General features: G+C 46.1%; 1 protein-coding gene across 5 annotated transcripts in view; it reads right to left on the bottom strand.

The window, feature by feature from the left end:
- The window catches only part of PRDM10 (PR/SET domain 10), a 75,126-nt gene that overhangs the window by 12,519 nt on the left and 38,292 nt on the right, over positions 1 to 24,315 (bottom strand). For 3 of the 5 annotated variants that reach the window (XM_036354070.1, XM_036354071.1, XM_036354072.1), the window contains exons 5-17: positions 21,545 to 21,770; positions 19,690 to 19,931; positions 18,892 to 19,095; positions 16,985 to 17,057; positions 15,132 to 15,249; positions 13,854 to 13,983; positions 12,887 to 13,129; positions 7,249 to 7,596; positions 6,399 to 6,554; positions 3,834 to 4,013; positions 2,180 to 2,290; positions 927 to 1,127; positions 160 to 303 (exon numbers count right to left, since the gene is read on the bottom strand). In XM_036354070.1, the coding sequence (XP_036209963.1) occupies positions 160 to 303; positions 927 to 1,127; positions 2,180 to 2,290; positions 3,834 to 4,013; positions 6,399 to 6,554; positions 7,249 to 7,596; positions 12,887 to 13,129; positions 13,854 to 13,983; positions 15,132 to 15,249; positions 16,985 to 17,057; positions 18,892 to 19,095; positions 19,690 to 19,931; positions 21,545 to 21,770 (2,376 nt within the window). The remainder of the gene's footprint in view (positions 1 to 159; positions 304 to 926; positions 1,128 to 2,179; positions 2,291 to 3,833; positions 4,014 to 6,398; positions 6,555 to 7,248; positions 7,597 to 12,886; positions 13,130 to 13,853; positions 13,984 to 15,131; positions 15,250 to 16,984; positions 17,058 to 18,891; positions 19,096 to 19,689; positions 19,932 to 21,544; positions 21,771 to 24,315) is intronic. The other 2 variants (XM_036354073.1, XM_036354074.1) reach the window with 2 other exon arrangements.

Here is a 24,315-nt window from a genome sequence, read left to right as displayed (position 1 = left end):
TGGGGTTACCCTCAAGGTTCGGACAACCTGGCGGCCAAGGAGCAGCACTGACTACCCCTTTCACCAAGGAGACCCGATCAGAAGCAGAGTGGCTACATTTGCAGCCAATTCAAGACTCTGGCCTTGAAGGAGAGATGCTCTCGCCGGTCACACACTTACCACCACGGTCTCGCCGGTGGCACTGTCGGTGGTTAACACGGCCGGAGCAGTGCTGATCACAGCGGTGGTCAGCGGCGTGTGCAAGGTGTTAGGGAGCTGGGCGTACTCTGGATGCTTCTTGCGAATGTGCTGGACCATCTTGGTCTGGAAAATTATGGCAAAAACCGAGAATGAGTTACTGCTGGAATTAGTTATTCTCAGTCTTTCTCAAAAGCAAACCTACAAAGGCTCCTAAAGTCTCTGATGTTATCCATTTAAAAAAAAAAAGAGCCATGCTGGCTGTGCCCTCCCTAAGGCGGCACATGCTACAAAGGGAAAAGAAGAGGCTGAAAGAAATTAAAGAATCACATGACCCCCGCCATCAGGCAAGGTAAGAACACCTCACGGCACCCCCTGGTCCCACCAGCACCTGCCGCAGTCAGTCACAGCCCCCCTTTTCAGGAGCCATCACGTGAGCTCCCAGGCAGTACTCGAATGCCCAAGCTCACAAACTCTGGGCTGGACTCTCACAGGAGGCCTCAGCTGCAGGCCAAGGAAAAGGAGCCCAGTCGAGTGCTCAGGCCACCAGAGGGTGCTAATCCTAGGGCAGGCCCACCCTCTTCTCCCCTGTTCCATCTATGGTTCCCAGCTCTCAGAAAGCAGCTCCTTATAACCGTCAGCCCCCATCAAGTCGGAAGAAGCCGGCAGAGCGCCTGGGAGAAGCCACCTTCTCTCCAGAGACCCTTTACACAGTGGCCCAATTCGGACTCCGCCAGCAGCTCCCCTACCTTGCTGCTGTACTGTTTGGAGCAGTGGGGGCAGCAGACAGGAGGAGTGGCTATGGTGCCTGTGAGCTGGGTGTGGGTGCTCAGCATGGGGTCTGGTTCTCCAGGGCCGGCAGGACGGAGCTTCCGAATGCTTGGGGGGAGCTCGGCCCCGGGATGGTTCTTCAGGATGTGGGCCTTCCGCTTGCTGGCACTTTTGTAAACCTGCAAGTTCAGATGCTCTGCCGTGAAAGCTGTACACAGTTCCCCTTTCCTGCTTAAAGCCAACCCTCTAACAATTTCCGTACAAGAAAAAGAAAAAGTATTACTGTAGCCCAAAATAAAATAGATATCATGCACCCAAAATAAACAGATAAAATGGAAGATAATGTATAACATAGATTAGAATAAAACAAGGGCATCATCTAGCCCGGCCAGTGTGGCTCAGTGGTTGAGTGTTGACCTACAAACCGGGAGGTCACGGTTCAATTCCTGGTCAGGGCACATGCCTGGGTGCAGAATTGATTCTCTCTCACCAGTGATGCTTCTAGCCCTCTCTCCATCCTCCTTGGATTTATAGATCTGCGCTAGTAATAGCGAAACCAGCCTTTCTCCTACAGTTGAAGAGGTGGCTACACAGAGAAAGAGAACTGTCCCTAAGACCAGTCCTCCTTAGCCTTTCTGTGAAAGCTCTCACATGATGTATGGACTAGACTGCCAGATGCCAAAGAATCCTCCACAATGAAAAGCCTAATAGCAACCAGCACCTCTAGTGGTGACTGTCCATTGTATAAGGAAACAGTGTTACAGTGAAGCAATAAACACATATTCTCCTTCGGTCTTTTTTGTAACTGTACAGAAATAAAGAATAAAATAGCACAGAGTACTCCACCGCAAAACTTTTGCACGTGCTACTCGATCTTCCAGACATCCAAAATCTACCGTATGTCTTACAAACCCGCTGATAAACACTCTCATTTTAGAGCTAAGACATTTTAAATGAATCCATATACTAAGCTCTTGGTAATAAGACTCTTCTTTTGCAGCAAAAATCACAGAGAAGGGAAAACGAGTACAACAAAGCCAGCTCACTCTGAAGAAAAACAATTTGGCTTAAGCTGAGGCTACACTTGCAGCCCTTGTTTGGTGGAAAAACACTGAGAGCCGGGGAACCATCTGTCGAGAGCCCTGCAAGGTCCTGGCCCACGTTCCCACCCGCAGACCAGCTGGCCCTGCGCAGGCTCCCACAGGGCCGCCGCGGCGGGCGGTTCCGTTACCTTGTCACAGTACTGGCAGAAGTAGTCGCGGTTGGGCTTGATGATGGGCAGGGTTAACTCCGGCACCTCCTCTATCTTCATGTCCGGGTGCCTCTTCGATAAGTGATTGACCTAAACGGGAGAAAGGACATGAGAAAAAGAAGCCCATGGCGAGCAGAAGCAGGCAAAGGTCTCGGAGCGGCGGCGAGAAGCTGGCATCCTCTGCAGCAGCGCCCCGAAACAACAGGCGTTCGGCCAGAACCAGGCCCATCTGACACCAGAGCATTAGCAGTCCCTGTTAACAGGAACTCAGCAGATTACGGCAGGGAACTGGGCCGCTGTGGATCCCATGAATAGTCTTTGATGAAAGAACTGTTGGCAAAGGGAAATTACAGTAGCAGGAACTTCTCTGGTGAATTCTCCTGAAGCAAACCTGTCTTTCATTACTTAGTGCCCTTCCCTAAGGGAGGACATTGACTGAGATAAAAATTAAGGTTCTGAATTTTATTTTTTAAAAAATATTTTTATTGATTTCAGAGAGGGAGAGGGAGAGAGAGATAGAAACATCAATGATGAGAGAGAATCATTGACTGGCTGCCTCCTACACACTCCCTACTGGGGACTGAGCCCACAACCCAAGCACGTGCCCTTGACTGGAACTGAACCTGGGACCCTTCAGTCCACAGGCCGAGGCTCTATCCACTGAGCCAAACCAGCTAAGGCAAGGTTCTGAATTTTAAATGATGCTCTCTGACTTTAGCTCCTGGCAGAAATACAAAGTCCTCACTTAATGTCTTAGCTGTCAATAGGTTCTGCAACTTTAAACAAAACAACAAGAAGGAAACCAATTTTGCCCCAGGCTAATTGACACAAACAGGGATTAGGTCCCTCTGGCATCTCATTGAGATTGTAACAGAAGGCCGTATTGGGGCCTGCTGTGCGCTGGCTGTCCTGGTGTCCCAGCTAACCTGGTCACACGCCTGCCTTGATGAAAGTTTCTTCTGTTGCTGTGTCATAGCTGGAAAGAGGCATTAAAGGAACCATCGGCGAGAAGGCAAAGAGCCCAGAGGAAGTACACTCAGGAACACAAATGAGAAGAGGGAAATAAAATGTGGTAAGACCAGAGACTGAGATAGGTAAAGCAAAACAAAACTAGCAATGAAAAGTGATAGATAGCCCTGGCCAGTGGCGCAATGGTTAGAGCGTCGGCCCATGCACCAAAGGGTCATGGGTTCGATTCCTGGGTAAGAGTACGCACCTGGGTTGCAGGTTCTCCCCCGCCCCGCTGGGGGCACATACAGGAGGCAACCAATTAATGAGTCTCTCTCACATCGATGTTTCTCTCTCTCCCCCACCCCCCCCCTTCCACTGTTTCTAAAAAAAGTCAATGGAAAAAAACATCCTCAGGTGAGGATTAACAAAACAAACAAACAAAACAAAAAAGAAAAGTGCTAGCTGTACACCTCTTCTAATGAACTATGGCAAAGGAGGGAGAAGGGAGACTGGCAAGGAGAGAACTCCAAATTGGGAACGTTCGCCTGTTTTTTTCCCCAGCCACTGCCAGAACCTATGGACAAGTCTGTAGAGAATACAGGTAGATACAAGAGACATCACCATAAAACAGAAATGGGAGGGGAAAGGTGGCAGGCGGAGCCCGCGGCCACTCGGCACTGACCAGCATGCCCCGTCTCCGGAAGCCCATCATACACAGGCGGCACTTGAACGTGAAGCTGTCGTAGTCGGTGGACGTGATGCGAGGCTTGAAGGTCTTGGAGCGGCTGATGCGGTCAGCTTTCTTGGCCTCCCTCTCAGGATTATGCATCCTCTGCATATGTTCCCGCAGTTTGTCTTTCCGCTATTGAGAGAAAATCGTTGAAAAGGCGATGGGGTGAGAAGTGGGGCTAGAAAGTTTTTAATTGAAGGGATATTTTTAAAATATCAACACAAGTTAGCAGTGACCACAACCTACTGAGATGCACCGGAGTTGCCAGAGCTGGAACATACAAGGACATGGCAAAGTGGCTCGGAATGACTCTGTCCACTAGCAAGTAAGTGCATCTCACCGAGCCTCAGTGGAAAATGACCCTTCAATTTGAAAGATACTGATTTTTGCCCGGCCCATGTGGCTCAGTGGTTGAGCGTTGACCCATGAATCAGGAGGCCACGGTTCAATTCGCAGCCAGGGCACATGCCCAGGTAGTGGGCTCAATTCCTAGTAGGGGGCATGCAGGAGGCAGCCAATCAATGGTACTCTCTCATCATTGATGTTTCTATCTCCCTCTCCCTTCCTCTCTCTCTAAAAATCAATAAAACTGTTTTTTTTAAGAAAAATAATGATTTTTTAGGAAAAAAAATGACTGCATTTTTGCAGAAGAGATCGAAGGGTACATGAAATAAGTCTGGTAGTAAGAAGTACAAGACAGATTGATAATGAATGATAGCTAATACGGAATTTACAAAGCAGTATGTAAACTCAATTCTCACATGTTTTAATAAATATAATGACATTCTTCTAAGTCCCAAATAAATGTAGTTCAAGCAAACAATTACACTGCCTGCTATGGACAGAGCTTATGGTCTAGGTCTAGTCAGAGGAGCACATGTTGGTGTGAGTCCCTAGAAAAACAATGAGGCAGAGCCCATCCTGAACAAAAACAAATGCAAAAACAAAACACGCCAGCTCCCTTGCCCCGTGAGGCGCTGCTCTTGGACATATGATTACACAGTTTCTTGTGAAGGTTCAGGACCTCCCAGCAGACTAGGTCCTCTCCTCTTGGGTACAGACTGGGAGGTGCAGATGAAGCAGCAGCCGCGATGCTCTCCGGTCAGATGCGGTGGTACCAGAGCATCCCTGCTGTCTCCCATGAGTCACCAGCTCTCAACTGCCAGCCCTGCTGGCCAGTCCATGTCCACCCCATGGGCAGCCACTCCGTCGTCCACGGGCAGCACCAGCTCTCCCTCACAGCCCACCGTGAGCTGGAAGGGCCTGGGTTCCCAGACTCCCCGCTTCCCATTTGTGCACCCAGACCAGGGTTTCACACAAGGGCAGCAGTGACCTTCTCTGGTCCTCCAACTTCTCCTGTCAGACCTTTACTTCTCCGTCTCCTCCTGTAATAACCCCTCATCCCATAGTACTCACAGTGGTTTGGCTTCTCTGACTGAAGCCTGTCTAATACGTCGGGTGAAAGTAAAATGTATTAGCAGAAAAGTGTGTGTGTGTGCGTGTGTGTGTGTGTGTGTGTGTGTGTGTGTGTGTTTTATGCCTAGGTGCTAAAATGGTATCTGGCACAAAATAGATTACCAAAAAATGTTAAGTGGATTGGATAGATGGCCAACCAGTTAGCATCACAAAACAGGAATCCTTTTAGATAAATGGCCATCTTCCCAATTCAGAAACAGAAAAACCTAGACCCCTTTATACTTTCCCATTGGCGTCCTTGAGAGAGTTCTAAATCACGCTACTATATATGAAAGGCCATCGAGATTACAACCTGTAACACACACACCATAAAACTTAAGCTTTGAAAGGTGTTTCCACGTTCCATACAAACACATCCTTGTAAAATTATCTTTCCCCTCCTGATACTTTTCCAGTTTCCATGACGGAGCCACCTATGTCAGAGCCAGGAGGGTGTCCCCCCACAAATCTTTGCAGAATCATCTGATTTCCCAATGAAGCATTGTTTTTAACCATTTTTACATTTATTTGTTTAACTCAGATCTCTGGGCCTCCCATGGGTTTTTCCTGTGCTTCTAAATTCCAGGCAGGTTACTGAATTTATCTTCCAATTTAATCCTTGACGTCATTAACACTCCCCAGAGTGGCCTAAGCCCTCTCCGCACCCGACAGATGTCCCACCTCCATCAGATGACGGTCCTGCTGCTGCAGAACTCAATCACCAGCCTCCTGTGCTTAGTAAGTGCTCAATAAAAATCTCTTGATTTGGTAAGTAAACGGACTGTTCTCTTAGGAATGCCTCATAGCCATTTAGTTCTAGTTATCATACATCTGGATTATTTTAGGAGATGCATTATTACTCTGTTTGTTCAGGGATCTGAATGAATAATTTTGGGAAATGAAGGTGAGCTTGTTTCCTTAATGTTATCAGAATAACTAACTCAAACATGAGGCATGAAATGCATCTCCAGACCAGTTCTTTGAAAGTGGGTGATGAGCTGATGAAACAAACACGCACTGATCCTTCGCTCGACATGACTCAGGCTGCTCCTGCTTACACACCTTAAACTGCTTCCCACACGTAGAACACAGGAAATCCTTGCGGTCCGAGTGTCGTAGCATGTGGAGGCGCAGCTTGTCGGGGCGGCAGAAGGCCTTGTCGCACTCCGTGCACTGGTAGATCTTTTCTGAGTGGAAGCTCCGCACGTGTTTTTTCACCTGCCAGCGAAGACAGAAAAAGTCAGGGGACTGGGGCATCAAAGGAAATGACAAGGCAGCTTATCAACTCTAGAGGGCGCCAGAGGCGTTGCCAAGCGCTTTCAGAAGCTGAGCAAGGTAATCCCATTAGCTGTGACTGGTAATTGGCCTCAGTAACACACTCTTTCCTTATGACAAAGTGACAAAACAAGTAGCCAGAAGCCTTACAAATCTTAACCTCCCATAAGAAGAGGCAGAAGGAAGATGCCTGTAGTCAAGGCCCTGATTACATGCAACCACCATTTTTTTTCTTTTTCTTTCTTTTTAAGATTAAAAACAGAGTTCTGCCTAGCCGGTTTGGCTCAGTGGATAGGGTGTCGGCCTGAGGACTGAAAGGTCCTGAGTTCGATTTCCATTAAGGGCACATGCCCAGGTTGCGGGCTCGATCCCCATAGGGGGTGTGCAAGAGGCAACTGATCAATAATTCTCTCTCATCATTGATGTTTCAATCTCTCTCTCTCTCTCATCTCTGAAAATCAATAAAAATATATTTTAAAAAAATAAAGTAGATTGAAGAAATGTCTTCAACTGTAAAATTGTTACAAAGAAGGGAAGAAAATGCAGGTGACAGGTGACGGCAGTCTCAATTTTCCAAAAATCCGTGTCTCTCACCGAAAGAAGGGAGCATAGGGGAATCTCAGTGGCAGACACTCACCTGGATAAAATCTGGGAACCGCTTCTTACAGGTCGGGCAGGTGAAGTAGCCGTCATTGATATGAATGGCCACGTGGTCTTTCAGCAAATCAAGGCGGTCAAAGGATTCCGGGCAAAAAATGCAAGAGTACGTCTTCTGGTCCGAATGGAGCTTCATGTGGCTCTCCAAGGAGGCGCTGCTGATGAAGCCCTTGTTACAGAGGTCACAGGTCAGCGGGCAGTTCCCCTCCCGCCCGTGGAAGCGCAAGTGCTGGTCCAGTTTGTCCTTTTCACGGAAGGCCTTGCCACACTGCAAACATTTAAAAGGCCGGAAGGACTTGCGAATGAACAGATGCTGGAGAGCTGCGTTCTGAAAGACACACACAGACATGATCATTTAGGGAGGAAATTAATGTGTGATCGCACGTTTATAGAGAAAGCGGATGATCTCTGTGATCACAGATTTCCCATAGAAATGAAACTCTAGGACACACTGGAAAAAAAAAGATTTTTCTGGTGAAACATTAAAAATGAAGACTTCGCAAAGAAGTTCATCTTGAAAAGACGAACGTTTCCTGTGTTTTGTTTTATGTCTATGTGTGTGTTTTCTTATGAGAGGATTTAAGCAACATTCAAAAACGTATTCCCAATAGAGGGCTTGCTCAGTAAGACAAATCCTAAAGTGACGTGGAATAAAAATTGCACACTTGGAAGAAATGACTTGGGATTAAGTCACACGTGCATGAATGAGGCTGGAGCAAGTCAGTCAAATGTTACTTGTTCAAGTCCTTGAGAAAAAGAATTCAAAGCTTGACCTGGCCAGCGTGACTCAGTGGTTGGGTGTTGACCTATGAACCAGGAGGTCATGGTTTGATTCCCTGTCAGGGCACATGCCTGGGTTGCAGGCTCTATCCCCAGTAGGGGGGATGCAGGAGGCAGCCGATCAATGATTCTCTATCATCACTGATGTTTCTGTCTCTCTCTTCCTCTCCCTTCCTCTCTGAAATCAATAAAAATATGTTTTAAAAAAAGAAATAAAGAATTCAAAGCTTGATTAAAATGTTTAGCAAAAAAAAAAAAATACGGTAATAAAAAGAACTGAAGGGTAGCACTTGCCAAGGGCTGGGTGAAGGAGGCAATGGATACGGGGTTTCTTTTGAGGGTGATGAAATGTTCCAGAATTAGATAGTGCTGATGACTGCACAACTGTGGGAATATTCTAAAAACCACCATAAAAGGGCGATTTTTATGATATGTGAATTATGTCTCAATTTAAGAAAAAGAACTGAGACAGAAACAAAGGATACAGATTTATGTGAACATGTTTATATATCATGAGATAAGATACATGAGCACACATGATAAATAGAGACTGTACATTTAATCACTTCTACGCAGAAAATGCAGAGGACAAGCCTCAATGCAGCTAGTTAGTTCCACCGGTTAGCATGCCAGGCTAACCAAGTTAAGCTTGTTGCTTTGGCCCCTTGTGTAGACCAGTCAGTTTTGCCCCCCCGCCCCCTTTTCAGTCACAGATTGCATTTCTAATGTTGATTAGCCACCTAGGAAATGCATGCAGTTGTTATGGGGGATCCAAGTGAGAGAATACGGATAGTCAGTGCAAATTCATCACCACTATTGGAAAAGCCACTCATCTCTCCTGAGAGCAGATTAACAGTCATCTTTCACAGGGATAGTACAGAACCAACACCTTAGCTAAACTACAATGAAGTTTCATTCATGAGCTCCTCAACAACCAGGGGTAAGGTCTGCATAGCTATGAGAAGGGGCGGGGGTAGGGGAGGGGAATCTCTCAAAAAGAAAAAAATATATATATATATATATGGATAGGCATGCTTAGGTAAGTAGAAGGGAATAGTAATGGAAGAATTAGGAGAGCTTTGAATGCATTATTTGTAAAATAAAAAGTGCAATGAACAATGCTTAAACCCTTCATTTCAAATTACTTACACACCGCAACTTTTAAACTAAATTTGCTATAAAATAATCATTTCTGGAAAAAGCAGAATACTTGTTTTTGATTTAGTGAGAATTCTGGACCTAGTTACTTTGCAATATAAAACTTCCTCCTCGGGGCTTCTCCAGAGGGCTGAGAGTGCACGTTACACTCATGTCTTGAGCGGGTGCTTAGGAATTCTCCTATCTTCCAAGTTGACGGGGGCTGCTCCAGGCTTACAGCAGATCTTATTCACCTTTGCATCGAGAGCCCTTTAAAAATACCTTCTTTCATAGGAAGTGTTCAATAGACGTTCGAGAATTAATGAAATGCATTTCGTATGAAAATCAAAAAGAATTATTTCAAACTTTCCATAGCATCTGCAGAGATCTTTAAGAGTACACCTTTCTCAAATCAGCCAGAACTCGCTTTCGCTTCATTCTCCTGCCTAGCAGTGGCCCAACCTTTTAAATCTACAGATCCTTATTTTACATCAAAGCTCTCAGTATTTTAGCTCCTGTCAAAACTTTATGGAAACATGGCAAATAAGCAAATGCTGTCCTGAGGTTCAGAGAGTCCAGATTTAGAGCGCTTTCGGCAGGTAAGAATCGTTCCCTTCACCCAAGTCACCGAAGTTCCCAAGGGCAGACACAGTGTACACCACCTGACCTTGGCCTCGCTGGAGAGTCCATTTCTCCTTGGATGTCACCTCTAGGACTCAGTGTTGTTTTGATCCATTACGCTCATAGGGCTCCTGTCACTTCTGATTATGGATGCGCATCCTCAGACACTAGATCTAACTGAGCAGCCACCTGGCTCCACTTCCTTGGTGCTTGGGACAACCTTGCTCTTATCGTCTTGTCCATTCCCACAGAGCCCTGAGCACAGTCTCGGTCCCCAAGAACCAGAATGCCCTTCTCTGATCTGATGACCCTAATGAAATCCTCGCATTGCCCGGCAGGGGTGCTGAGACCATTCCAAGCACGGATGCAGGCATTTCACTCCGGGAGCTCCTGTAGCTCGGAGCTACAGTTGGCACACATTTCCAGGAGAAATCATGGAAAATGGTGACGGCAGCACAGATGCATCCATTATGGACCCTGTAATGCTCACTGGCATTAATGAGATACGGCCAGTCAACCACACCACCCTACACGGTGCAGAAGCTAACAGAAGGGAGCCCAAGTGGTACAGCTGCTAAAATCTGTGATGAGAGATTCAACTTACAAAGGCAGTGAATTCTGAGACCACAGATTCTTTGCAGACAAAGACCATAACATGTTTCTAACGTTTGATATTAATAGCTCAAGGAATCTAAACTCTTGATTAATTTCCATATTATTTTGATCCTGCATTCAAAGCCTTGGGTGGGCTAGCCCTGCCCGACATACCTCAGTCACTGCTGTCCTTCACCTGGCACCCACCCTAGGGTCAGGCTAGTGTGCGCACTGTCCCATAACCACACCACGCACATCTTTCTCGGCCTGCATCCCATGGCTGCCCTCCTTTGAAATGGTCGACCTTCTTCCGGTCTCTCTATGAAGGACTAGTTTTAAGTCTCACTACATCTATGAATTCATCTATTCCCTGACGCCGTCATCTTTTTTTTTTGCCTTTCACTCTTCGAAGTTCCTTTAACAATTATACGCTATACTTTTAAATTTAGCTCTTAGCACCTTGCATTAGCACTGTCTTCCCAATCAGACTGCAAACTCTGAGAAGTCAGGCCTCGGGGAAAGTTCTACTGTACACAGCACATGCTGAACACGCGTTAGAATTCAATACCAGTCCACGCGTCACTCAAACTGTCTTAGAGCTGGAAGGGACCTTGGATTGATCACTTAGTCCTACCCTTCCTTTTGTGTCTGAGGAATCCGAAGCCCATGACTAACTCGCTGATCTATTAGAAAATCAATGATCATTATCCATTAACTAATTTGCATTTACTGCCGCAACCAAGCTGTAGTTTCTACCAGGATTTAGTCAGTACGGGTTGCAAAGGATAGCAGGTAAGGCAAACACTTAAAGGAACATTCTGTTATTGAAACACAGAAACCAACCTACCTGCAGCTCCAGCTGAGCAGGCAGCATTAGAGGAGAGAAAAATAGTTACATTACCAATTGGCTTGGAAGACTTCCTTTCAGTTGGTCATTACCAACCTGGACAGAAAAGATGAAAAAAAAAATACATAGCCCTACCTTTTAGAGTGTGTGAGGGGGGAAAAATAGCTCAACTAAGACTGACCTTTAAGAAGCCACATGCACGTGGCTTTTGCTTTGACAGGAGGAGCCTTGTACAGAAACCGGCAACCCACTCACTCAAGAACACAAGTACAATCATAGCTAGATTATGCTTGTATGTCCATATCTTCACTACACGGGTGGGGTTGAGGTTTTTCCGTCAAAAAATAATTAAATCTAGTAAGCATGTCTCTGGACTTAGTGAAAAATCAGAATGGCCAAAGCAGAAAAGACAATAATTGGGCAAGAGCATGAAATGCAGACTGGGAAGTAACGTGGAATGATGGATGGGAAGTTACTGGTTCGCAGCCGTTTGCCTTTCTGGTCTCTAGTTCTGTGTGTTTACATACACTTTTGAAATAACATACATGGAGCCACAAGTGTTATATGTTTCCGTTGCAGGACCCTCACAGAGGTCACATAGCCTCAGTGGGCTCAGAGCCCTTCGATGCTACCACGTAGCTATTAATGACTAAACACATTTGCATAAGACATGGACTACACTATTTTTCAAGGTCCCTTCTAGCATATAGGCATATAAGAATGCCAAAAGAAATATAAGCTACGCCTATGCAAGTAAGAAAACCAACAGAAGCATTAGCTAAAACCATGAGCCATCTAGAAATTGGAAAGTTATACAGAAAGAGCCCAATCGTCCACACATAAAGTACTAATAAAAGTCTTTACACATCCTGCTCAAAAACAGGGGTTTAAGACACTGTTTTCTGAATGCAAACTGGCAGCACAGGCACTTACTCCACAAAACCACATTGCTCTCCACACGCACCCCTGCAGCTCCTGACTCGGACTCAAAGGCTATCTGCAGAGTAAGAATAAGACACGTGCGCCTGGAAGTCAGAGAGGCCCTACAGCCCTGTGGCCTCGAGTCAAGATGCAGGGCACACAGGGGAGATGCTGACTTGCTCCCGGACCTACAGCATAACTTCGAGCTTTCCCGGGGGGTGTGGGTCGTACCTGCCACATCAGCTTGGACACAGTCCCTTTGCATTGATGGCTAATGACACTTGCCAGTCTCCCCTTGAAAACTGCAGCTAACCAAATGAAGGTGCCCCAGGGTAACTTGAGAGCTATGATTAGACACAGATGAGCCTGGCTGAAATGTACGTAGCTATTATAATGAAATGTACTTATTTCTCCATTTCCAATCAGTGAGTTTAGGGAGCCAGAGAGCTCTGCGACTTTAACTATCCCAGTCCAGGAGCTGCCAAAAGCCCAGCTCTGCATCCTTAATAAACGGATGGACTCTAGAACCAGCCACCCAACCTGCCTGCCACAGGGCACAAAGACATTGAGACCCAGTTAACACCTTCTTCCAAAATAAGGGGACTGAGCGTGGGATAAGCAAGATGCAAGATTTTGAAGTGGATGGTGAACAGGTTGGAAAACACAGCACCTTTCAGCCGGCAGACTGGAGAAAGGCCAGCGCCTGCTTCCCACTTACTCGGATGCGTTTGGCCCTGCGCATGTCATCGGCGGTCAGGGTGCTCTGGGTGGGCAGCACACTCTCCTCGTGCTGGGGCTGCAGGTGCAGGCTGTGCGCTTCTGGCTCCTGCTCCAGGGAAGACGGGGTCTCCTGTGGCAGCTGAGGGATCGGGAGGGTGGTTGGTTCTGGTTGATCCAGCCCATTCAGAGTAGCTGGCTCAGCCTCATCGAACTGTTCCTTGGGGGAGAAATGTAGCAAGTCCTGAAATTGCAATAACCAAGAATTATTCCCTCACCTACATAGAGATGAGCGTGCTTTGAAAGAATGTTAGCTATGGTTTTGAATTACTGCTTTTTTGAAATGGCTAGAGTCGTAATGCTCAGAAAAAGTATTTTCCTCCTGGGGAAGTTAATTAGACAACTACCCATAGAACGTGAAAACTATGAGACATTCCAGATCGCTTCACGAGGAAAAGACTCTTCTGGAACATCATTTTTTAATTTTTAAACTAATTAAACAGAGTCCCCCAATATCTCCAGACAAATTCAAAGCTTTAGGGCAGGAAAGTTGGGTTTTTGTTCTAAGTAATATCTGAAAATACAGTTTTCTTTGCCTTTCTCTAGCCACACTTTTTTTTTACTAATTCATTTTTATTGCATTTTACAAAATGTTAACAGCAAGTTTAAAAAACCAAGCATGCCCTGGTCCATCTTCATGGATGCCTTAGAGAGCACTGCTCCTGACTCCCTTTCCCAGCCTGCACTGGGCGGGGGCTGCTGCCCCAGGCTGTGGATGTGAAGTTCTCCTTTGGGTCTCCAGCCACACTGTAAGCAACAGGCAGCAGAGGGCTGGCCTGACAGAGCTGTCATCCTCGGAAGGGCATCTGTATTAAATCCAATAGTAGTGCCAGTACATCCTCTAATTAACTACAATAGTAGTGCCCGTATGCCCTCTAAGCCAGCATCTTTCCCATCAGTCCCAGTACCTGTGTCCCATCATCACACTTCTCCCCATTTTCACTGGTGATTTCCAAGCGGATAAACTTTGGAGGACGCCCTGGCCGTCGACCTGGGCCAAATCGCCTCTTGCCTCGTCCCCTCCCTCTGCATCTTGTTCTGAGGACAAGAGATTGGGTTATAATGAGTCATGGCTACATATTGCGCTATTAACAAATACTTTCCCAAATCTTAATTTCCTTACTTTATATTATTCTTCCTGATTTTTTTAAAATGGAAACTACTGTTTCTGCTAATATATAGTACACTTCTTAAATGTCTCATCTTTGCTCTCTAGAGAGCTCAAAGAGATGTCTCAAATTATTCAGAAAAAAAAAAGAAGCTAGAGCCCTGGCAGGCGTGGGTCAGTGGACTGTGCAACCCAACCCTCCGCCCACTCTGCACAGCACCTCGCAGCGAAGGAGCTGGAGATGGCACAGCCACGCTGGTGGTCTCCCTGTAATTCATGGCCATGGCCTCAGCGAGCTCCCCAGGCTGCAGGCAATCATACTGTACTTCCCAGACCATTTACTTCCCACTCCCTAAATGCCCACACCATCTCCTCTCTTTTCAAATCCTACAGAGGTTGGTAGCCCTACCTCTGTCCTCTGGTCCTTTCCCTTCCAAACCACTCATTCTTCACCGGGTCAGTTGGAAGAGCTTCTCACTGGGCTCCCTGTCTTCACTCTTGCTCCAACATAAGCTAAATTGGTTTTATTTTTATCTGGGTGATGTTTTAAAATATAATTGACATCACAATACTCTCTGATCAAAGCACCCTAAAGATTTCTTACCAAGACTCAGAATAAAATCCACATTTCTCACCATTACTCATAAGGCCTACCTGTTCTGGCTCCTGCCCACCCCATCCGGTATGATTCTCCCTCGTTTATCTTTTTGATATAGTGGAATTAAACATATAATGAAGGAATTCTACTACAAAAAAAACCAGTCTGAAAATCAAAGGTGCAGATTATTTCCAAGGTGTATGCGATCTCAAGAATTCATACTTTAGGATCTTTAGTTAGGGGAGATTTAACTAAGGTGAAAGGCCCTCCCATTGCTGGCGACTGGTTATGCTGGAAAAGAGTTTTATGATAAGTGAGGATGGAGTGGGCGGGAAATGACATAAAAAATTCCCCTCAGCAGCCTACCTGGTTACCTGTCTACACACACACATATACACAAACACTCATTAGTTTATAGACAGTATGAAGTGAGTCTGGACTTGAAAACCTAAGTTTCTGAAACCTTCCCCATCATTCTACCTGCTAAATACATCCAGTTTCTCGTCATGAGAATTGAGATGCTGTTGCAACTGCTCCGAGCTTATAAATCGGCGGTTACATTCATAGCAGGGCCAATTCTTTTCTTGCTCTCGAAGAACTACAGTCACAGGAGAGAAGTTATAAAGGCTGATGATCAATAGACACCAATAAAACTCAAGCATCCTCCCCCACTCATCTCACCACAGCCAAGTTCATAAACATACAGTGTCTGCTACTTGCATTACTGTTTAAAATCAAAGGCTAAAGTTTGACAGAGAACAATTTTTAGGACCTTATTTTCTGATATATTCATGATGTAAGACATCAAAGGAACAAACATCCTCATACTATCCTCTTCCACCCCCCAACACACACACACACACACACACACACACAGCCTCACCACACTGGAAGGACAGAACGTGCTACAGTGTGAATCTGTATTCAGATAGCCTAGTGATTCAGATGCAAGCTTCAAAATCTGAGGGCATATTTTATCACAAATAACTTGAAAATCAATGCCCAATATAACCACTTTGGCACAATGTTCAGAGTTGATTATATGCATAACCTATGACCCAGCAATTCCACTCCGAGAGGTACACCCCTGAAATGCACACACATGTTCACTAAAAGACATGCATAAGAATGTTCAGTGGCACTCTTCATAAGATCCAAAAGCTGGAAATGACCCTCCCATATAATGATGAATTTAACCGGCTTTTGTCCTTGGCTCCTGGGAGATAAACTCTACCTTGGAATTTCCCAAGTAATATGTGTTCTTGTGACTGATAGTAGTCCCTGACCATCCCTGAATTTATGCTAATGAGATGATTCTGATGAGGGCTGGCTGTGCCAGAAAGCCAGGCCACTTGATTACAGATTGCTTTGAGCAAGGCAATAGCAGCCAGGGCGTGGAGCAGGAGCTGGAAGGTAAATTCAACCCCAGGGACAGTGAGTCACTCCATGGCGCCTCGGTAATGAGATCTCAAAAAAACCCTGGGCCTCGAAGCTCAGGTGATCTTCCATAGTTGCTAAGCACACATCAATGTGCCAGGGAGGTGACATGGCCCAAGAACCGATCTGGTATTCTATTGTATGAATATACCACAATTCATTCATCTATTTTACCGTAATTTGGGTTGTATATATAAAGCAATTCTGACACTACCTACTTGGATTTAGGTCACATAGCAATGAGAACGATTAAATAACAATACACAACAATATGGATGAAGCTCATGAACATAACGTTGAGCAAAAGGTGCACACCAGAGGTGTACACATCACACACTTCTATCAGACAAAGCTCGGTGCCAGCACGTCGTGTCTGGGAGGGAAGGCAGGAGGCATCACATTGGGGTGAGGGGCAACTGAAAGAAGCACAGAGGCCTCCTGGGACACAGGTCCTGTTCCGTACCTGCACCTGGGTGCAGGTGACACAGGTATGTTCACTTCATGGAAAGTCACCGAGCTGTATACTTCTAATTTGTGCATTTCTATGTTTGGAGATTATCCTACCGTAACACTTACATTAAAAACAAAATTGATGCCTGTCTGGCTATGTCCCCAGAGATTACATCTAGATAGGAATCACCCTCTGATTTAGCATGTGCAGGTTTTCATTACGTTAAATACTATTTCCCAGCACTCATGAAAGAGATGTAAATATGTCACTGTCATTTGATCCTAGAATTAGACAGGGATGTGTAGCTCTAGAAAGCCTACTGGAATATCTTTCTAAATATATTGAGATAGAAAAACTAGGGATTGCATAAAGATACAATCTATGTAACTTAGAACTCATATATAACATATATATATATATATATAAAAAAACACAAGGCAGCCACCTTTCCTTTCTTCCTCAGAAATGTCATGAATTTTCTGGTTCACAAACTCAGCGTAGGACGCGGCGTACCACACCTGCAAGAACCAAGCGCATTGTCAGGCACTGCGGGCCACCACCAGGCGTTCTCTGCGAGCTTAACTTCTCAAATACTTCTCCTGCTCATAAGAAACAATGCGGGCCTTTCCACAGCCCGTGGAGAGCAGCTCACAGCAACAACACACCCCACTGGGCCCAACCCCTCCAACTCCAGTCGGCAGATGGGCACTCAGGAAGTTCATCTGCCAAGACACAGAGCGTGTTTTCATTTGCCTTTTTTTAAAAAAAATAATTGTTTTTGTTATTAGAACGACTTCACAAGAGGTGATATTCATGTCTCTTCATCTAAATAAAACACAGCCTCTCCTGATGTTTTTATCTGTATTTAAACACGGGTGTTCACACAGCTGTCATCACAGCGGCTCCGGCCCCCACCAGTCACCAAATGGCTCTCACCCAGGGCTCCAGATGCTGTCCCGCCCTTCCTGGTCTGTTCCCCGCGCCCTGCATCTGCTCCATGTCTGGCTCTTCTTCCTCTCCCTGACTTCTAAATACTGGTGTTTCTCAAAGCTTAGTCCAAGTTCGGGGCCTTCTTCATTGTTACGAAGGTGGTCATATCCATTTCCAACCAATTCTACGCTAATAACTCCCAAATCAGTATCTCCATCCTAGACCCTCCCTGTTCCCTCCACGTACATTCTATCGCCTACTTGGTATTTTAGGTGTTTCACAAACAGCTCCAACTTAACGTGCCCAGAACTGAATCCAAGATGCTCCCCAACTCCCCTACTAACCACTGCTTACCTTCCCCATTTCAACAAATACCCCACCTTTCACCCAACTGCTCAGACTTGAAACGCAAAAGGTATCTTGGACTTCTGTTTTCTTCTGTAATCCTTTAGCAAAAACTGGTGATTGCTCGAATGTTCTTCATCTCTGCTTCTGCCACTAGATACATGCCGATGAGCCTCCTCTTTTCTACTCTTGCTCCCTCCAGCCCATTCTCCACACAGGAGCTAGAGTGGTTTTCTTAAAACACCGTCAGATTCCGCCATTCCCGTGCTTAAAAGCCAGCAACAGCTTCTTGTTTGGTGACAAACCTGACATGCTTGGCAGCCTCCTCAGGGCACATAATCTGGTCCTACCTTGCTAAGCAATCCCAGCTCTCATCACTCTGCTTCACTGTCTCTTCAACCAAGAGGCCCGGGGTCAGTTCCTCAAACACGCCAGTTCTTTCCCACCCCAACCTTCACTTGCCCTTGCTGCTTCACCACTGGGAATGCTGGATTCTTTTCTTCACCGTCCACTAACCCTGCTCCACTGCTGGCCCCTTCTCGTTAGCTAGTTCTCGGCCTAATTATCTCTTCAGCAAGGCCCTCTCTCTCCAGCGATCTAAGCTGGTCCCGTTCCTGCTATTTGCTTTTTTTGCACCATTTGTTTCCTTCCTAATGTTCACCACTATTTGATATCATTTGCTTATTTATATCCTTTGCCCATCCTCCTCCCTCCCCCCCTCCCTCCCCCATCTAGAATACAAGTTTCCTAACACAGGGAACCATCCACCTTTTCCTCGTGTCTGAAACCAGTAGGAGTTCCGTGTGTTAATCCCTAAATGAATGAATCCTACATCATTGTTATGGAACATTATTTTAGCAACATGAAAATATTAATTTTGAGAGACTTCATTTTTAACTGTGGATACTATTCCATAAAGTCTGTATTCTAAAATGTACTTAGCCATGACCCTGTGGTTGGATTTTTAGGTGATTGTGGTTTTGCTGTTATAAATTCGGGGGGGGGGGGGGCGGGGAGTAGAGAAAGCATTAATTCATCACAATTCCTAGCAGAGCCCCCACTGAGGCAGCTCCGTACCTTCAGTTCCTGCTTGGGTTCCACGTTCTTTATTGTTGTGTAATACACGTGATGGCCATACTGGTAAGCCACCAGGTTCTGCTCCAGGTGGTTCTGGGCTGGACGCACAAACATCATCCAGTTACAAAGGGTCTCATCAGACAACTCAAACCATAGGTCTTCGTGCAAGTCCCTGTCTTTTCTGTCCCCTTTGTCAAGGGAAACCTGCAACCGAAGAGAAAGTTCAAAGCCACACCGAACAACAGAAGTAAAATCTTCAATAGGCTCTGCATTCGCATCATAATAATAAAAGATTAAACCATATGTCCCGATTCTCCCCTCTGCACAGCTCCTGGAATTGTGTCTTGCCAAATATAAAAGGGAAAGGATACTTCCAAAGACCCACCAGTAGGAGAATGACCTGGCAAAACCACAAAGTTAACAACCTGATTGTATAGTTTCTGACGATGTTTTATCATTAACTAACACATCAAAAAACGCTACAAAATAAGCCAGAAAATGCAAGCAAAATACTCCATTTTATTACAACTCCATTTTATTACAACCCCCCAAAAACCTTGATCTTGGCCTTCTAGCCTCCAGAACTGTGAGAAAATGCCTTTCCGTCATTGAACTGGCGTTTTGTTATGCAGCTCTAGCCAACTAATACAGCCCCTAACACCAACACCTTTGAGAGCTGCTCATTTCCTGCCTTAGCAATCAACTGCTAGGAAACTGGGTTAGGAGGCTCAGTAGGAAAATGTGTGCCCTTTACAAGTAATGAGAACAAGAGTGAACTACGAATAAAGCATAGCTTACCTTGAGGTGAATGTAACAGTCTTTCAGCTCGGACTCCCTGACCAGGGGTCCCTCCACGGGGCCGAACTGGGTGCGCTTAGGGATGCGCCTTTTGGAGAACACACCTCCAAGGAACCGGTCAATGTAGAGGACCAGGGGGAGGCTGGCTCTGGCTCTGGTGAGCACGGGGCGGTTGGGGATGGGGTGCAAGGGGCCGTGCTTCGGGCACACTGAGGCGTGTGCATTGTTACACTCCTCACACCCTGCAACAAACAGAAAACCTGCAAGTCAGACCTTTCAACATGACTTGATCTCAGGTAAAAAGTTCTAAAGCTGAGCCCTGGCCGGGTAGCACAGTTGGTTAGAGCAGTGTCCTGATACGCCAAAGCTGCACATTCGATCCCCGGTCAGGGCACATACAGAAATCAACCAATCTATAGTAATAAAAGCCTAATATGCAAATTGCTCAAACGGCTGAAAAGGGGAATGGCCATCCGGATGACCTTCCAGACAACCTTCCGGACAAAGCCGGGGCTGCGAGGGGTGAGGCAGTTGGGGCTGCGAAGGCCTACTCTTGCATGAATTTCGTGAATCGGGCCTCTAGTAGATGCATAAAGAAGTGGAACAACAGATAGATGTTTCTCTTTTTCTCTCTCTTTCTCTCTCCCTTTCTTTCTCTTTCCCTTTCCCCCCCTAAAAAAATCAATTAAAAAGTTCTAAGCTGAAAAACCCCCAAGTTTTCAGACCAAAATTCAATTAACTCCTATAATTACAATACCCATTCAATTGTAATATATTAGCTTTCATAGGCCAATAAAATCCTGAACTTCTCCTCTAAAATCAGGCAGAAATCAGCTACGCCTGCCAAAAATAATATGCAGGCTGTGGCTGTGACTTATTTCTCTACTGGTATTAATTCCAATAGTGGCCACTAAATTTACAAATCAATTATAATATGTCTGAAAAGAAAAAAAGAAGAGCTTATTAGGCTAAATGTTATAAAATCTGATGAGATGAAGAAGGTGAATTTTATAGTGTATAAATTATGTCTCAATAAAGCTGTTAAAAAGAAAACCTGACAATACCATTTAATCAATTTTTTCAAAAGAAATTACAGAATTACAGAAATCTCATTGTCTGGGAACAAAAACAGAGAGCGTGCTGTGCAGTTTGAGAGTTCAATGCACTCCGTGAAGGTAATGCTTCAATGAATGAATTTAACATCCCAGCCTTCATTACCTGGATGGCACAATCGGACCCACCCGGAGAGGACCCGCTGGCTCATTCTCCGAGTGATCAGTTTGCACTAAGCATCCACATTCACCGCCTCTCTCCCCGTAGCACCCGTCTGTCAGCTAGCCGTCAGAATGATGTATATATAGCCACTGGACCACACGGAGATCATACTCATGACCCTTAGCTAATTTAATTAGCCAATCATATTTTACCAACTCTGGCTGTGTGAAGATCTGGCTTAGGAAATAGGAATTTCCAATTTCAATAATTCTCCAATAGTGAAGAGTTACTTTATATGAATGTCTATAAGAGAAAGTGACTTTATGCGTATTTTGACTAAGGAGTGGCCTTGAAAACACATGCATTCAAGGAAAAACACATGAGGTGGGGTTCTCTGTTGGACATGAAGGTGATCTCTGGCCCCATGCAAACGGGCTTTACCACCATCACACAGAAGGTCCCAGGAGAAATCTGGGGAGCCTGGCCAGTGTGGCTCAGTGGTTGAGTGTCAACCTATGTACCAGGAGGTCAGGGTCCAATTCCCGGTCAGGGCACATGTCCAAGCTGAGGCTCGATGCCCTGGAGCAGGGAGCTCGGTCCACACAGGAAGCCTCACTCATGAGAACTCGCCAGTACTCACATAAGTCGTGCGGGTCAAAGGGCCGAGGGGGATCCGGTTCCCAGTCATCCAGGTCTGTGTCTTCACCATCTTCCTCCTCCTCTTCCTCTGTGTCCTCATCCTCATCCTCATCCTCTTCCTCTTTGGCCTCCAGTCTACTCATAGGGTTCTGTAGAGTGACCAGGGGGTCCGGGCCGTCCACACTCTCGATGGAAGGTAACACCTGGTTATGCACCGGCAACGAGGCCTGGACAAAGTCGCATGACAAAGTTAGCACACGTCCCCTTACAGTTACTGTAGAAACGGACACACGTGACATTCAGGCAGTGGGAGCGGGTATTCTTCACACGAGCCCCCTCCAAGGTCCTGGAAAAGTGATTTCCATCCATCAGCTGTAAACAGAGTCTGCCCTCAGTTTTGCTGCTTCTGCCCCACATCCGGGCAAGCTGATGAGAAGTCCCAGGTGCTCCCTCCTTTGATACTGGCAGGAGTTTCAAACCCCACCAGCACCTGACCAGGTGCTCTCGAACCCTCCATCTCAACAAAACCCTGAGCCATTCCTTACTCCCTCCAGCCATTTCCAACCTGCTGGAGAGGCCTGCCCTGCCTCCCCTGGGACTGCAGGGATGTGAGCAGCAGACCTTTTCATAGCCTTGTGGTGTGCGTGTGGTATCATCAGTCTCGACCTCTGAACTCAGTTTTGGGTGGGGGTCCCTCCTGCCTCTTCAGGGTGGCCACAGCACTGTAGGCAATGATTTTACCTACCTTCCACCACTCACTTCTCAAACTAAGCACATGGTGCAACCTGCAGTTGGTAAAATTCCATGGTGAGCAGCTCTCCCTCTACCCCTCAGAGAGGCTGAGGTCTTAAGAATGAAAGTGGTGTCTATGTGTTTCAGCGTGCTGAAATCGGTCTTTTGCAAATAAGGGGAGGTTTGGGTCATGTACTGGGTTAAGGCCACCTTACCAAATCTGCTGGCAGAACATAAAAGGTCCCTCAGAGAGTTTTCTCACCTAAATGAGTGCCATGGGTTACAGACCACCCAGATTCCTTTTACCCAATCTTATTTCTCCTGCCCAACTAGTCCCAATTAACCCTAAGTTACACTCAAGCCATGTGCCCTTACAATTTAATAAATACAGCAAGACCCTAGCTGGTTTGGCTCAGTGGATAGAGCACGGGTCCTCGGACAGAAGGGTCCTGGGTTCCATTCCGGTCAAGGGCACGAACCTCAATTGCAGGCTCAATCCCCAGCCCGGGATTCTGTGGAAGGCAACCCATCGATGTGTCTCTCTCACATCAATGTTTCTCTCTCTGTTTCTCCCCCTCCCTCCCATTCTCTTTAAAAAATCAATGGGAAAATATCCTCGGGTGAGGGTTAACAAAAATATAAGTAAATAAATACAGGAAGGTCTTTTTTTATGTCTACTCCCTTTTTCTTTATCTCCCCACCTGGCGTTTTCCTCACCTAGAATGCTCTTCCCGCACCAATCTTCTAAAGCAGACATCACCTTCCAGTTTCTCCATGACCCATCCTGACGCTCTAGCCCTCCCTGACTTCTCTGCTCTGACCTGTGCACCTGGAGGCACAGAATCCCATCCACGTCACCCAGCCCCTGCTCCCTAGTCAGCACCTCCCAGAGCAGCCGGACCCCACTGGAGAGTTCAGTGATGGTCTCTGTGGCGTGGAGATGTCCCTGTCCGTATCTCCCATGCATTGGACGGGCCCTACATCTTCCCTCTCCAGACACCTGAAGACAGTTCTTCAACGACGTCAAGACCAAAACCTCTAATCCATTTACATGGCCGAACTTCCAGCCCCTCTTCATCCTGCTGTCTTCATGGGCTCCCCGGTGGATTCCATATCTGTCTGAATGTAGCATTAGCATTTATGACGGCCTCTGTTCCCCGGCTGACCCATCTCGCATTTGCAGATCATTAAATGCCCAGGCCCCTCTTCCCTCTCAGAGAGCTATTAATCCACTTCTCTCCTCCTCAGAACTTAAACAGCTGATTTTCACTCAAATGAGAGGATTCTGCATTTCTTTCCAGTCCATTTCCTTTTATTGCTTGCTCTGTCCTTCCAGTCTGCCAAGATCTTTTAGAAGCTAGATTCTGACCTCTCACACATTGGCAAGCCCCATAGCTTCGTAGCCACTGCCAAACACCACCTGCTTTTCAATGCTAAGCGTTTTCCTGTGAGTCCACCTTGACTCTCCAACTGCCTCTCATGGAAGCAGAGCGCATGGGCTTTGGCGTCAGATGTGGATTAAAATCCTGGCCCCCTACTTGGCAAGGTAACAAACTACTCTGAACCTCAGCTTCCTTATCTGTCAAATGGACACAGCAATAAACCTACACCAATAGGTTGTGAGGACTAAATGAAACAATGTATATGAGGGTAGTAGTAAAGTGTCTGGCATTTAGTAAGTGCTTAACATTAATAATAATATATTATTATCAAAAATTCTGTAAGGACTGAGATAACATTATATGTAAAAGACTGCTGAACATTCTATGTTCAATGAGGATTACTTTGTGAAAATATATCGGCCCCTTGGGAAATGACACGAGTCCCTGTAGGAACCTAAAGGAACTGGGCTGCTGGTCACAGAAACACCTGTAGTGGGTTAGTTGTGCACCAAGTCCAAGAGCTTCCTAAACTCTATAACGAGGAAGTTCTGCGAGTGTTTACAGAGCCTGACGCTATGGCAGTCAAACCTCACAGGGAAGGCAAGGGAGGGTGGGGGGGAGGGGGAGAGATCAACCAAAGGTCTTGTATACATACATA

The sequence above is a fragment of the Myotis myotis genome, unplaced genomic scaffold (genome assembly GCF_014108235.1).
Source record: "Myotis myotis isolate mMyoMyo1 unplaced genomic scaffold, mMyoMyo1.p scaffold_m19_p_20, whole genome shotgun sequence".
Lineage (NCBI taxonomy): Eukaryota > Metazoa > Chordata > Mammalia > Chiroptera > Vespertilionidae > Myotis > Myotis myotis.
The sequence above is the reverse complement of the archived record's forward strand: the minus strand, read 5'-3'. Positions and strand labels throughout refer to the sequence as shown.